Below are 15,674 nucleotides of genomic sequence, written 5' to 3' on the forward strand. Positions count from 1 at the left end.
TGACCTTTTTTGTCCGGCCTCCCAACAATAGCGCCCAACATTCGGATGGATTTATGGGACTCTGCGGCCATCGGGGGGGGGAGTCTCCCCGGTTACATAGACTCCTTACTCAAGAATTAACATTGTTGTAATGAGTTGCCCCCGCCCCAAAAAAGGGGAGCTTTTACACCGACCCGACGTCAGAGGAAACGTCCTGAATCGCAGAGTATAAGCGGGAGTTCACGAGGCGTGTCGTCGGGTGATGCCTGCCGACGTCACCGTCTTGCGTCTGGAGAATCCGCAGAGACATAAACAGATTATGTTTGCATTGAATTACAACAATTGTTGAAAAAGTTAATGGGGTAATCTCCTATAAAGCCACTTTAGATATTTAAACACAAACAGCCATAAACAACTATGGCGTCGGTTACAAGAAGAGGTTCCTGCAACCGATGGTATGTGCCACGCAAAAACCCCGATTTCAACGTCATCCAGTCACTTTGAGATTTCACATAAAGAGACAGAAAAGCACAGAAACGTGCCGTTTTAAATCCACAGTAGAGCTTTGACAAGTCCTCCGTGATGCTTGGAACGACTCGACCGACCACGTATCTTCACAAACTTTTCTTCAAATACTAAATAGATTAGGTTTTTATTTCTTTAGTTAATTGCTCTATAAATAAATATTCATGTCATTATTTGGGAGCATTTGGGGAGTAGTTTCACAAAAATAACATAATTTGATTTTTTTTTTTTTGCATCACCTACGGTGATGGTATTTAAAATCTTTAGTTACTTCACCAACTGGCTGCTAATTACTCGTAATCTAAGAGCACACGTCTTCATTTTGAAGGTGAATTTATTTAGTCTCTCTGCAGCATTTCGAAAGCAATTTCTTTCTGCGTTTTCAACTCTGTCCTTTTAACCTGTGCTGCTAACTGTACGACTGCTGAAACATGCAATCAAGCTATATATTTGATTGATTTATTTGTCACTACTTGTCAGGATCAAATCCCACAAGCTGTTCTTTTTCGCATCACTTGAAGGGTAAATGTGTTCGAAAAAATAAAATATTGCAGAGGAAAAACATCCTTAATAGCTCTCTCTGAAAGAAAAGCTGAATAATCATAATTATTTGTTAAATATATATCTCCCGCTCCCCTTTATTTCTGTCATTTGGGACATTTTGGGTCAAGCCCTCTTCTTACCCCCACCCTCTTCAGATGTCCCAAGAGTGATTGATCCACAAGACCGAATAGCTGAAGCTGAGAAGAAGCAACCCCCCTGCGACTTAGCACGGGTCGCATACGCCGCACATTAGGTAACCACTGAGGCATGAGTTTTTCTAAATGTAGCAGGAGCTGAGGATGGATCTGTTACGACGCACCGTGTGAAACAAAGATCAGACAAAAGTTTGGTGATTAGGCTCTTCTATGGAGGTTGTCCGTAGGCTATCTCACGTTTTGAGAAGATCCGGGGAAAGTGTCATTTTGGGAGAACAAAACTGGAGCTCTTGCGTGAACTGCGACACGGTTGATCATCTCTGACGGGTTTATTGATCATCAGACCTCCTCTGGGAGAAAAAAAAAAAAAAGAAGAGAGAATGACGGCATCAGCGGAGAAGTCAGAGCGTGACATGATGCCAAGCAGCTCCAGAATGGATGTCGAACTGGATCCCAGCAAAAGAAAAACACCCATTTTGTCGTAAAAGAAAAAAGCTAAATGAAACGGCGTTATCCCCTGAAGACAGCTCGTGCAGCTGTTGATCCATAAACAAATGCTTTCAAGTGGCCGGTTAGTAAAGTTGTTTACATACCAGCTTCGCAAGATTTATAGCGATCGTTGGCGGGGCCCTTCAGAGACGCTGACCTCCGCTTGCTTTTCCTGTGATGCTATTACGGACAGCAGCCTGTTTAGATGACACCCGCTGAACGCGTTGACCTCCGACCCTAGCTTAGGACCCAACACCTCGTCGTCCTTATTACCTCATGCTCCATCAATGCGTGGGGGCGTTCGCCTTTGGCGCGCAAAGGCAGCAAAAGGTTCAAGACCCGGAGTCGAAGTCGGAAAGCCGACAACGACTCAAAAAGCTGGCCCTCGTTATCCCGAAGGGCAACAAATAAAAACATGCCACACACGAGACAGGAGTATTTGAAACAGATTTTTTTTTTTTTTTTTTTTACATAGCCGCCGTAAAACAAAGAAACTGCTGGGCGCGTCACAGCTGTGCAAATCAGCATCAGCGAGGCGAGCACGGTTCCCAAGACTTCAGGATAGTTAGAGGGGAGTAAATGAGGGGGGGACTGCTATTTCAGGTCGGGCTTTGGTTTTTGCAGAGGGTGACGACATGTCCTGGGCGTCCACGGGTGACAGAGAAGATAAATAACATCGCACAGAGGCGGCTCGAGTCGTTTGAAAGGGCGCTTGAAGAAAACAAGATTTCATCACAGATGTAGGCGCGGATTAATATTTAGCCGAAGAGGTCAGTCAAAGGATTTTGTTGTGATTTTTACCCCCCAAAAAGATACAACTTCTGCTTGTTTAAAAGATGTTAAGACATTTTGGACAAAATAACTAATTAGAAGACCAATTGTATTGTTTCCGGTAGAAAAACTGCCTGAGTCAACGGGCCGTAAACTTTTTACTGGCCCTCTCTGTGTGCCTGTTATTCAGGGTGTGCATGTGCGCCTGATGTGGGCGGTACGATCCCTACCAACAAGTCAGAGGCTGGAATTTCTTTCCCAGGTCGCCTCTGATGCTCCGTAATAATAAGCTTTACTCCTCCTGGATTTGAAGACGTATGCCGTTTTTAGCAGGCCAAATGCAAAGTCGATGATAGTGGAAAATAAATCGGCCTCATGACTCCAAATCTGGTGCCAAAATTTAACGCTACACCCTTCCACCAAATTTCAAATAAATCGGACCCGCAGTTTTGCCGTAATCCCTCCGACAAACAAACAAAGAAAGAAACGGCACTGAAAGAAAAATAACTTCCATGGCGAAAATGAAAACTCTATTTGTAGATTTAAATACTAAAAGCTTCTGTTAAAAACAGTTTCGGCCTCTTAGATGCAGCGAAACAACCTGAGAAAACAAAAACATCTGCCGCCTTTTAAAATTTGATGTGGTGAACATGTTTGCCCACTTATAATGATATCTTAATTCAATTGTCTTTATGTGGCTGCAAATCACAACATGAGTATATATGTATATATTCATTCATTCCTATGCTGTAAATATGTCTATTTATGTCTGTCTGTTTTGGGGTTTTTTTGGACGCTGAGAGCGAAGCTATAACCAGAGTCAAATTCCTTCTGCGTGTCAACATACATGGCCAATAAAGCGATTCTGATTCTGATTCTGATCTCAGGGAACTTAACATGGTAAAGTCAAGAGGCCAACAATTCAACAATTCTCTCATGAGCAACAGGTCGGAGGAAAAACGGCCATTTTAACCTCAGACTTATGATGAGGGGAGAGCGGAGCGAGAGAAGAACAGCATAGAAAAACGACAAAAAAAACCCAAACAAACACTGGGCGGGTTTGCTGTTTCTATATATTGTGTTTCTGTCTGCCTGATAAACTTAGATCCAATTTTAGTCATTTGCCACTTAACTATGTTCATCACCAATCTGCTGCTATAAAAATCAGACCTTGGATTTCCCACTTAAAAACCACATTTCGGACAAAAAGCCAAAGCCTCTCTCAACATTATGCATATATATTACAATGAGTCGTACTGGCTCAGGAGTTTACGGCGTCAGGAGGAAGGGTCAACTTTAACAGCGAGTGCATCACAGGCGAGTTCGTTACTCCTGCCCGACCCTCTTTTCCCGGAAATGCGCACCGCCTCCGAAAGGCGAACGCGCCATCGTTTTACTGCCGCCGCGCCGGACCGTCACCGCCCGTCGGGCTTCCTTTCACGTGGCACGTTCTTCCAGTCTCACAGACCGCATCATTATTTTTGATATGAAGAAAAGATTCACACGGCCCGGACTGCAATAATAACACAAAGTCTCTCGGCCTCTCTCGGTCTGCTTCACGAGCGTTAAATTCTGTTCGGTTTTGCTGCAATCAGCTTTTCTGATCGAGGATGATCAAATGACCAAACCGACGGAAGAAATGCAAACCACCCTGGGGAAGATGTTGGTATCAGTTACAAGCATCTCTCAGGAGAATTAAATCTGAGACGAATGCTCTTCGAAATGTTGTCAGCAGTGACTAATAGATACTGTAGGCTGAAGATCAGCATCCGAAGAGTCAATGCGATGAATCCATGAACAGGCAGTTATGAAAGTGTTGCCAGGAATTTTGGGCCATAAAGGTTTTTTGTTTTTTCTTGTGCTTTTAAGCTTCGTTGGCGACGTGACTCGAGGGATGCTGTAAAAATGTCTACAGATGGTTGTGGTCCTCAGAGGATATTTAATAATAACTTTGGCGATCTACTGATTTTCTCCTCCAGTATTGCCAGCAGGTTGATATTTTTGTTGGACGAGTGTACTCGCACATTTCGGAAACATACCGGCGATAGTCTTGTTTTAAAGTCAGTAAACTCACTACGAGTAGCTGAATTACCCAAAGCAAAGTCCAAGCTAGCTGCATTACAGGAAAATAGAATATTATCTCTCGGAAATGTTACGACCTGCTTTAAAGTCAAATTTTGAGTCAGTTAAAAGGCGCAATTTCAAAGTTGGAGAATTGATATATACAACTTTGTAACATGGCTTTAAAGGAGCAGTGCGTCAAATTTAGTGACATCTAGTGGTGACGTTGCAGATTGCAACCAAATGCGAATCCTTTGCCTTGTCCACCGCTTCCAAGCATCCAAAAACAAAAAGGGCCCTTTTTATAAAAAGCCAATGTTTAGTTTGCTCCCTTCTGGGCTACTGTAGAAACATGGTGGTCTAACATGGCGGCCTCCCCGTGGAAGAGGACCCCCGCTCCCTACCTAGCTATGAAGGGACTCATTGAGAAGGTGAAGAAAACACATTCATTCTTAGTTTCAAGTGATGTTTACGCCAATAGATTTCCGCTAAATCCTCCGCAACGAACATTTAAGTGGGGCCCCTCGAAATGTAAAAGCTTCTTTCAAAAAGGAAAAAAAAATTATACGCACACACTTTTTACACAGTGCTGAGCTGTCAGCGTAAAAGTGAGGAGGTGAAAGAGAGAAGCCATTTAACACACACACACACACACACACACACACACACACACACACACACACACACACACACACACACACACACACACACACACACACACACACACACACACACACACACACACACACTACACCTTTTCTGCCCCTTAGCTCCATGTGGTTGGCATAGCAACAGAAAACTCCCCACAGATGAAATAAAAGTGAAACGGCCCCATCACGAGTAATCTGGGAGCACAATGAGGACACTAAGATGAGGGACTCTTATTATTCCTGCAGCATGTTAACGGTCTTCGAATGGGCAGATTTGAGATTGTTATCGTGAGACAAACCCCAAAAACCGAAACCATGAAAAATAATAATAATAATAATAATTTTTGTTTTGTTTTGTTGCTGTTATCTAACCAGTGTTGCTGCCAATTTATTAAAAACCCAAAACAGTATCTTGACAGCGAGTCGAAAGGGCTACAAATCTCAGCCAGTGGCAAAGTAGTGCCTGAGTCATGCGTGTTAATCATCTCCCATCAACCCCCACAGATGTATTATGTATCATGTAGAGCCGCAGGGCAGCAAAAAAGTCGTACTCCTCCTTAAACTCCCAGGCACACCAAAAATATCGTACGCGGCAGAGTTTCACGGTAGATTTTTCTTTTCTTTTTTGGTTTTGTTGATGATGTAAACAGACGGTTTTATGGCTGCGATATTTTATAGTATATGTCCCCGAAGCTGTCTGAATTACTGTAAGCGAGAAGAGAAAACAGGTAAACCGGGCTTTATGAGTAAAATATGGAAAAGGGAACTCTCAAAGAGTCGTTGTCTATCCGCTTAAAGGGAGTGTGTCATAAATTCTGGTTGAAAACTACCCACAACGGGGAAGGTGTAGCCTACCGATTTTTTTTTTTTTTTTTAAAAGGGGTAACATTAATTTAGCAGAAAAAAAAAGCGATTTGGTGGCCAAATTCACAGTTTTAGCAGGGCAGAATTACTGCAACATCCTGTTTGAATTAAGTTTTTAAATTAAGAGAGGGTAAAAATCTGAAAGTCACGCGGTGTAATTCAACAGCACGGCCACGTGGGTCGAACGTAGACTGTAAATAAAGACGGACTGACACCGACTTAATGTTCCCCGATCGATCCTGCTCTCCACAACGGGCCTCCATCAGTCTGACCGCTGACAGGCAAACACCCACTCAGAAATCTGTCCCGGAGCAAACGCAGCATCGGGCATCAGAACTGAAGAAAAGGACAAATGATGCGTTAAAAAAAAAATTAAAATAATAAGACTTAATAGACAAGCTTTGAACCAGATGTAGATATTTCTACAATGGAAAAATGCAGTATCTGAATATCTGGTAAAAAAAACAAAATCCAAATCTGACTTTTTGACATCTGTGCTTATATATATATATATATATATACAGTATATACATGTATCCTGCAATAGTTATGTAATTCCCGGTAAACAGCAGTGGTACAAGTAGTATTCACACAATTTTAGAGTTACATCCATGAAACTTCCACTGAAGTGTTTATCTGTGATCAGAAAATTGAGACTTTAAGTGTCTTAAAAGATTAAATACCTAATTAAAATATTCAGCCCAAATGATTTTTATACCGTAATATATCACTGGATTTTGAATCAGGCCTATATTAAGGCATTCATGTATATCAGAATGGCACGATGGGAGGCAGTCTCTGGTTGAGATAGAAATGATTTCGAACTATTTAATATTGGTTTTAAAGTCATTTTCAAATGTAAAAACTTTCCTTCTCAAACTAAACGGCCGGCAGAACAGAAGTAGGTCACAGCTAAACTTGGGAAAAAAATTACCAACCGGACTGCATTATGGGAAAAAAAATTAATCTGGCCTCTGTGAGGAAAATACTTCACAATAATCCTAAAAAACATCAGGTTCATGTAAAAAAAAAAAAAAAAAAAAAAAAAAAAGATTCTTTGTTTTTCGACAATGTTTGGTAAAATTATGTCAAAGTTTTTATATCATAAATAAACTGGTGTTAATCAATAGAAAAACACTTTCTGTTTGGTTGTCTGAAAGGTTTCCTTTTTAATCTAATGTTTTCATTTTGTACTATTTTAAATTTGGTAGGCTATACGACAGGGAGGTTTCTTTAAACATGATGCATTCGAGACAATCTGGGTTACTTTGATTGCAACGTTCAAGTCCCAATTTCAAAGCCAATCAACGCTTTTGACATCCAGATTTAGACAGTCACAATCACCCCTCAAAGTGACGTTGGCGTTTTAGCAGCAACTGCGCCATCTACTGGTGAACGTGTGACATTATTTTCAGCGTGAACTCCTTACAAATAGTTTTCTGAGCCACTCAGCCTGTGATACATGAAGAGGACGTGATATTTATGAGAAAAAAAAGAGGGTGAAAATCACAGACTAAAAAGTAGGTGTATGGATATACGTGTGCCTTTTTCTATGTAATGCTATTCCAGATAATATATGACTACGACTTTCTCCTGGAAGTGATGGATTTAGCAGCAGGTTGCACATATATGGCCATCAATTTAAAACAAAGATGGCAATTTTTGTTTAATAAAAAAAATGAAATTGAATAAACGTTTTGCGCTTCTTTTATACATTTGTTTACGTGTATCATCTAGCGCACACACCGTTAACCGGAAATCAAGGGCTTCTCAGAGTTCCGTCCTCACCCAGGCAGCACTTGAACGCAACATGAACTCTCGGCGGCAGCGACGGTCCCTTTGAAGTTGAGTTTCGCCGGCCGCAGTTGAACCCGGCTTCAAAGGTAAATATCAAATGATGTCCAAAATGTTTCTGTGTGATGCCATCTGAAGCTGCAGGCTCTAACACGGGTCATTAAAACCTTTCCAAAAAAAACAAAAAAAAAACTCGTCTTTGAACCGCGAACGCGGACAGTTCAAAGGTCACAACGATGCTAATGTATAGCCCGTCAGGTTTTTCCTCTTAAAAGACGTCGTTGATATTTTTTCTCCTTCAAACGACTACAAGTTTACGAAGATGTGAACTAGTTAGATCTGTAAATAAAAAAAAGTGGGGAAATCTATGTCGTCATCTCTGAGAGCAGCACTTCAATTAGTTACAGTTACATTGTTGCAGACTTTTTCTTTTTTTTTTTACTTTCCCGTTTCCGGTTCGCAAAGACGTGATTTTAGACTGCGGGATTAAAAAAAAAAAAAAAAAAAAAATCACATTGCTCTCAAAGGGAAAATATTTCCGACCCAAGTAAACTGCTACACATCTTTATGAGGTCAATTTTTTTTTTTTTTAAATTATATAGACAGTAAATGTTGTCCAAAAAAAGATCTGTGAAGGGTATTGTGCCAACGTCCTCGGGGACATCATATACTACCGTGTAGTCTTTACTTCAGCCAGTTTATCTGCGGTGCGACATTCATCGCGTTCGCCGCCTCGTGCCTTCACGTTAAAAAGCATTAAAAAAAAAAAAATGATAAAAAAGAAAACCGCCCTGTTTAAAAACCTCTTTTAGGAGCGAGACGCCAACAACGGTTCGTCAAGCTTGATACACACACAACAACAAAAATCACACGCAAATACAGGTAATTGACAAAGAAGCATGAAGCTGCTGAGCGTGCGGGATATTAATTTAAAGCATCTATATTTACCGCCAGGCGGGAAACTGTAATGGTAATTCTCCGAACCATTATATTCTGTTTTCTAACACATGATGTTTTATCTTCCTTCCAGCACACACACATATTCCCCAGATGATGCCATATACGCCAAATATATCCCGCAACTCAACTTGCTTATCTTATTCCATCATAAAAGAGATATAGATATTGCTTTAATAACTAATCTATTTTCCCCTCTTTCTTTTCCATCAGACTCATGAGCGACTTCGAGGACGCCGACTTCTTTTTGAAGTCGTACTGGACTTCACCCGAGAAACGAAAAAGTAAAAAAGGCTCCAAAAGGGACAAGAAAGAGCCGAAAAGAAACGACAGCGTCCAGAAGAAGAGGAAGAAGAAAAACGCCAAATTTAAAGAAGCGATGGAAAAGGAGAAGAAGAAGAAGAAGAAAAGGAAAAACGGATTGGAGGTCGATGACGGTTTCATGTTCACGCAGAGCAGCGGCGCGCGACCGAAACCGGCCGAGAAGCCCGACACCGCAAATCTGGAAGAGAAACTAAAACCGGATCGTCCGACTCCAGACTCCGGGAAGAAAACCAAACGAACCAAGAAGGTGGCGTTTGATTTACCGCCCGGCTGCGTCCGCGTCAAGCGCCCGAAATTCGTCTCCTCGTCGCCTAAAGAGAAAGAAGCCGCCGTCGTCGTCGCGGCGACGGCTCGGAGTCGACCGCCCGACGACGACGACTCTCAGCGCAACAGCGACGACGTCAACAGCCAGGACTTGTTCATCACCCAGAAGACGTTCAGGGCGTCGCCCTCCGAAGACGCGTCCAGCGGAGAAGCCGGCGAGGTGAAACGTCTTCCCGGAGACTCGCCTTTCCGGGATCCGAAGACGGAACGCGAAGGATTAAAAAAGCCCGACCGAAAGTCCTCTCAGAAAAAGGAGTCAAACGTCGCCGGACAGAAGAAAGTCCCCTTCAAGCCCGACGTGGCGAATCTTTTCCTGGACGAACCGATTGTCGTCAACTCGTCTCCGGACGTGGCGAAGAAAAACCCCTCGAGCCGACGCTCCTCTTCGTCCCTTTCGCGCGACGGCGAGTCGTTGCCGTTTCCCGCGTCTACGGCGAGCGCCTCGACGCAGACGGAGAACTTCTTCACCGCCGAGCTCTCCGTCTACCTCCGCCGCCGTCACGAAATCAGAGCGACCGCACGCCACCACCACGACGACGACGACGAACCTTTGGACCTGAGCCTCCCGCGCAGGGCGAGGAAAGACCTCGGGAGGCGTTCGTCGGCGAAGACGTCCGCGGTCGAGGGAGAAAAAGAGGCGAAGAAGAAGAAGAAGAGGGACGGCGGCCGGGATAAGGCGCCGTCGGGTCGAGGCGACACGAGTCCCAGCCAACGCTCGGAGTCGGACAACAAGTCCGCCGACACGACGGCCTCCAGCGAGGACAGCGAGCCGCCGAGCCGCGCCGGCAAGCTGGACCTGAGCCAGGTGACTCCCGGGGCCCGTCGAGGCTGTTGCGCAATCACCGCCACGATTTTGATCCGTCGCTGAACAGTCGTTTGCGTTCGGCGCGTTTCAGAAATGTCGTAATTTTTTGAATCGGCATTTCCACCGTTTGCAGGTTTGACTCGGCGCTTTTAATGACGCAGCTTTTTCTTCTTCTGTGGTTTAAAAGTCACCGGCGGAGAATTAGCGCCACCTACCGTTTCTCCAATCGCTCCTAATATTCAACCGACGACATTTTGACGATGAGCATCCGTCAACATCGCGGATTTAGTTCGCAAAAACCAAACACTACAACCAGTCAATTGTTATTCTTCTTCGTGAGGTGTATTATCAAATTATGATGAATATTATACTTTAATAATAGTATAAAATAAACGGAAAAATATTCAAAATCGCGTAGGGCCATTATTTGTGACAATTATTCGACAAATCAAATTCAAAATTCTGTTGGATCTTTTTTGTCAGCTGCAGTTTATGGAGGGAAAATAATACACAAAGAAAAATCCTTCTTTGCTTTTCTGAAATTTCTTTTCTAAGAACACCGAATGGTAAACTAGCTCCGCCTCCAGCAGCTGCAAGATAAAAGGATCTGAATATTTTCTGCTTCCCGCTGCTGTTCAGTAACCAAAACTTGTTTTTGTGTGTCGGGCCTTCAGGTCCGAGCGGTCCAGACGAGACTCAACGAGTGTTTCTTTTTCAAGACCAAAGGAGAGGGACAGTCGCCGAGGCCGGAGTCCCCGCTGATGAAGCTCTTTCAGGGCAGAGACGTCAAGAGCAGGAAGGGCCACTGAGGACGGACGGACGGACGGACGGACGGAGGTGGAAGGTGTTCTGGTTTTTCTACTTTTTCTATCAGAAATGATATAAAAACGTCTGCAGCGTTAGTTCTGTGTTTTTCTGTAGCTCGAGTTGAAAAGAGCAGAATGTGTCTGCGTTGTTAAAAGAGTCTTTTTAAGTCGACAGGTGTGACGTCATGACGACCGAAGATCCAAAATTAATCTCTGCGACGGGGAAAAAAAAAACTAAACAAATTACTTCCGGGACGAATTTCTTGTTTTTCTACTTACCGTCATGTTTGTGGGTGTTTTTATTTATTTTGCGAGTTCCTCCTTTAAAAGTTCAATTTCATTTCCACAAAACTTGACGTCAAATTGGTCGTAACTTCATCTGTTCTGTATGAAAAGCGGTCTTTTGTCAATTAAAGTCTTTATGAATTATATATCAAGGCGTAGTGCTTCCCTTTTCTACATGTCGGGTGTCGTTAGAATCAAAACACGGCGCCAGATTCTGAAAACGGTGTTAAATACAGAGCTTTTATTCATTTTAATCGTCATGGAAACGTGTCGCATACATTAACGATCAAGCAGCCGTTTGTTAGCAGGAGTCTGTTTGGACTTTAAGATACGATCATCGTCTCGGAAAGCAAAGATCACTACTGTCGGTCCAAAAAAAAAAAAAAAAAGAAGAATCTTCTGCAGCGATTATAATACATAACAATTTGTTGACTTTTTGGAGAAGCTGGTTAAACTTTCTGCTATAAAGTGCTGGAAAAAAAAACAAAAAAACACACCCGAACGATTACCTTATTTCGACCTCGTAACGAAGCCAGTAGCTGTTTTCGATACAGCTTTTGGTGTTTGCAGGTTGTTGTTTTTTTTGCAGCTCTTAGTTGTGTCTGAACAGCTTGCTGCCCATCCAGCTCCACAGGTGGAAGAAGACGTAGACGGGGATGGTGACCGGCAGCAGCAGGCTGTAGAAACACAGGCTGCTGCTGCTGGTGCAGCCCTGCGGGAAGTTCTCGTCCACCGCCGCCGAGTAGAACAAGCCGAACAGCGACACGATGGGGACCAGGCCCACCATCACGGACAGGGAGAACATGTCGGACAAATATCCGGCGGCGTTTGTTATTTACTTTGGGTCGGAAATTACTTCGTCGTTCACGGGAGTAATAATCCGGTACTTTCGGTCTGACTCGAAAGCAAACCGAGCGTTCGGGGGTCGAAGGCGGAGTTTTTTTTTTATTGTTATTATTGCGCCGGTGTGCTTGAAGCCTCCGTTTGGACGAGTCGGGCCTCCTGAGGGATCATGTTGGGGATGCCGTCGACGATGGGATAGGCGATGCCGAGCTCGTCGTTGATCAGCTCGTGGGTCTTCGCCTCGTACCTGAGGAGGGGGGGGGGGGGGGAATAAATAAATAATAATAAAAAAATTAAAAAAAAGACGTGTGATTCTAAAAGTATTCCTAAATATCGCTCTTCGCTACGTTAAAAAGCTGAGAGAAAAGAAGACGAGCCGAAGTTGCCGTCTTTCCCGCGTCACCTGAATGCAGCAGCCTGTACTCGGTGAGGTCTAATGGACAACATATTCCACCGTCTGCTACGTTCAATTTCTGCAATAAAATAACATCCAGTGCGTCATAAATTGCAGCAACTGTTGTCAAAAGTCGCTGATTAATCGCTTTCTGTACAAAACGCCCCAATTATTCGTTGTTGCGAAAGATGAGTCTAATATTTGCCCACAATCCAGTGACGTGTTCAGATGTCTTGGTTTGACCGACACGCTTTCACAACAGTACAAAGTGGGAAAGAAAAAGTGAGGGATCCTCCGAGTGACACCTCGCTGGTAGTTGATTGCATTCATTTTCTTTTTAAAAAAAATTATGTGCACAGAGGAGGGGAGGAGGGGGGGGGGTGATTGAGCCCGTTTAGAAATAGGCCAAAAAAGAAATACAAAAAAAAAAAATTCAGCCTTTATTAATCTTCCACCTCAGTTGAATTGTCTCGTGTGCACATAATTACTAATTATATGCTCTGTGAGACACAGGATTGATGCTCTGAATCCCTTTAAAATGCATATTTTAACTCTACTGGTGTTTAATTTTATGTATTTTTATCTGTTTCTTATGCATCTCAATTCTTTTTCGACCATTTTTAAATGTTCCCTGTGAAACACTACATGTAATTTGTTTTTGTTTTTTTGCTGTAAAGCACTTTGAGCTGCATTTCCTGCACGAAAGGTGCTACACAAATAAAGTTTATTATTATTATTATTGGTGCGTAAAACGGGATGACGTCAGATTAAGAATCCGACATTTCCACGTCAGATAGTAAAAAAAAGTAAAAATAAACGCCGCAGACAGCAGAAAAAGGGGACATATTGAACGTTTTACTCCTAAAAAAAACCAAAAGCCATCGAGTTTGCTGCGTGTGGTTTTTACCTCAGCGGCTTCTTGGACAGCGGACACACGAGGAAGTCCAGCAGGGAGGCGTCGAAAGGCGGCCGCGCTTCGTCCTTCTTCACGGCCGCGAAGCTCCTCGCCGACACCGAGGCGGGGGTCAGCGTCTGTGTTAACGCATCGCGGTGAACTCGAACCGTCAGAGTCGCCAATTTGCTCAAAACATTCTTCAACATGACCCAAAAAACAACAACAACAACAACAACAACAAAAAGAAGCTGCGTCGCATAAGCTCCTCAAATCCTCCAACAGGAAGTACGAACGTCCGTGTAACGGAAAAATACGGGTCCACTTCCTGTACAACGGCTGTCAAAGGTTCCGCTTGTCGTCGTCTTTTGTTTAGGTAGGTATTTACTTTATTAATCCCCGAGGGGACTTCTTTTTTTTTTTCGCTCCAGCAGCATACAGAAGCAATAAGATAATAATAGAATAATAGAAAAGCAGTAAAATAGCAGTACAAAATATAAAATATAAATATAAAATGCACAGTATAATATATATTGTCAACTTCTTGAGCAACCCACGAATTAAAATATCCGAGACCGAACTTAATTCGCCTAACACAGTTAATTATTGTAAATATATGATATATATAAATTATTAGATTGTTATTGTCACAGTCACTGCGTTTTATTTGGAGAATGGCTGTTTCCTCATTTGCCCGGGTGGTGGCGGTGTTGCACTGCTCAGGTCAGCAAAGCTCAATTGTGGGATTTGATCTGGGACTGGAACCAAAACTATAAAAAAAAAATTAAAAAAAAGAACATTAAAATAATATGAATGTCATTACTTTGATCAGCTACACTGCACCAGATACTACGCTGCTCCAATTCATTTGTTCCATTAATGAATATAATGTTTTATGAGAGCTCCGCCCGCCTGCAGTGTTGTGATCAATTTTCCTCAGAATACCATCTCATTGAGTCGAAGAAACTAATGTAGCTGCACAGTTTGTCAATTTTACAACGCTTTGCTGTATGTACTCCGGTGCCGTTTAAACCCCGTAGATGTCCCGAACATGATTTCCCAGCAGGTTACAGCTACACAATATTAAATATAAACAGAGAGCCCGGTGGCAACGAGAGCAGAGAGCAGAAAGCACCCCCCCCACCCCCCCCTCCACCCATCTCCCCATCCATATGGCTGAAGATATTGCTCTGAGACTTTCTTGGCAGGGCCCCAACTTGTTTTAAAAACTGCTTCCAGCTGTAATATATCCCACTGCTCAGTACACGACAGTCCTGCTAATATAAGCCACGGTTTGAACACAACAGCACAAAAGCCCCTTTTTTTTTTTTTTTTTTTTTTCCTGTGGACCTGTTCACTCATGAGAGGTGTCCATCATATCTGACAGAGCGTTAAGGCTGAAATAATACCGAAAGAGGTTCGACATTTGTTTCAGGCCAGGCTGTATCGAGCGAACGTTTGAGCGATCGGGCTGATGGGTTGATAGAATGTTTAAGTAGAAACTGAAGAAGTCACCTTCAGAATAAAGCAGGAAAATAAATAAATAGAATACTAACTATTTCTGTGGATCAGAATTCCCGTAGTTTTACCAAATCTATTCGACGGATCGCAGTGGAGCCGAAGAACAAAAAAAACAAACAAAAAAGGGCTTTCTGACGTACTCTGGGGAACATCCGGACACGACACTGGAACTCCTGAAGCGTCGACTAGTTGGTCCAAGGAAAGGTTCGGTAACAGGTGATCAATCAGGTGACTAATCGGTGCGGGGAAAACAATAGACTGGAAATAAAAGTGGACGTAGCTTCCGGGTGAGGCGGAAGTGCGCTACCACCGAGGACCACTAGGGGGCGGGCACCAACAAACTTCTGGCTCCATAGATTTCCATTCACATCATGAAATACAAAGCCAATAATAATAAATAAAAAAAAAATTCCACGGTGTTGTTAGTTAGGGAGAACAGAACAGACAAGAAGCAGGCGGTTGAAAATCCACCGCTGGGTGGCCCAAAAAAAAATAACTCGGCAAGTCAGTAATGAGCAAGTGTCCAAGTTTTCAGAATGACGAAGGAAGAAACCGACACCAAGATATTAGAGCCGAGTCGCAGAGGACGGAGGTAACGTCAGGTCTGTCTTCACTTCTCTAGGACACCTTTAGGGCAGGGATCTCCAACCAGTAGATGGCGATCTACCCGGTGGATCAAAGGAGCTCTCGGT

The 15,674-nt window shown here is 43.1% G+C and overlaps 3 protein-coding genes across 3 annotated transcripts; 1 reads left to right on the forward strand and 2 right to left on the reverse strand.

The window, feature by feature from the left end:
- Positions 1–9,005: 9,005 nt before the first annotated feature.
- Positions 9,006–11,050, forward strand: LOC138630170 (uncharacterized). The gene is made up of 2 exons (XM_069714342.1): positions 9,006–10,241; positions 10,916–11,050. Exons 1-2 carry the CDS (start codon positions 9,006–9,008, stop codon positions 11,048–11,050), a joined length of 1,371 nt encoding a protein of 456 aa, XP_069570443.1.
- Positions 11,051–11,551: 501 nt separating this feature from the next.
- LOC138630162 (phosphatidylinositol N-acetylglucosaminyltransferase subunit Y) lies at positions 11,552–12,138 on the reverse strand. Its single transcript, XM_069714333.1, has one exon. It carries the CDS (start codon positions 12,135–12,137, stop codon positions 11,925–11,927), a length of 213 nt encoding a protein of 70 aa, XP_069570434.1. The 5' UTR covers position 12,138; the 3' UTR covers positions 11,552–11,924.
- A 148-nt stretch (positions 12,139–12,286) lies between these two features.
- pyurf (PIGY upstream open reading frame) lies at positions 12,287–13,764 on the reverse strand. The gene is made up of 2 exons (XM_069714332.1): positions 13,477–13,764; positions 12,287–12,422 (listed from the first exon to the last, which is right to left on the reverse strand). The coding sequence occupies exons 1-2, from the start codon at positions 13,668–13,670 to the stop codon at positions 12,287–12,289; spliced, it is 330 nt and encodes a 109-aa protein (XP_069570433.1). The 5' UTR covers positions 13,671–13,764.
- Positions 13,765–15,674: the final 1,910 nt, after the last annotated feature.

This window comes from Brachyistius frenatus, unplaced genomic scaffold (assembly GCF_029030835.1).
Source record: "Brachyistius frenatus isolate BFR_SWC_R1_liver_20210118 unplaced genomic scaffold, ASM2903083v1 Contig_129, whole genome shotgun sequence".
NCBI lineage: Eukaryota > Metazoa > Chordata > Actinopteri > Embiotocidae > Brachyistius > Brachyistius frenatus.

Bases quoted from the DNA above. Each gene is read 5' to 3' on its own strand.
- LOC138630170 (XM_069714342.1), top strand. From the start codon at position 9,006: ATGAGCGACTTCGAGGACGCCGACTTCTTTTTGAAGTCGTACTGGACT. The intron at 10,242-10,915 runs GTGACTCCCGGG...TCGGGCCTTCAG, and splicing joins GCAAGCTGGACCTGAGCCAG to GTCCGAGCGGTCCAGACGAG.
- pyurf (XM_069714332.1), bottom strand. From the start codon at position 13,670: ATGTTGAAGAATGTTTTGAGCAAATTGGCGACTCTGACGGTTCGAGTT. The intron at 12,423-13,476 runs GTAAAAACCACA...CCCCCTCCTCAG, and splicing joins CTGTCCAAGAAGCCGCTGAG to GTACGAGGCGAAGACCCACG.
- LOC138630162 (XM_069714333.1), bottom strand. From the start codon at position 12,137: ATGTTCTCCCTGTCCGTGATGGTGGGCCTGGTCCCCATCGTGTCGCTG.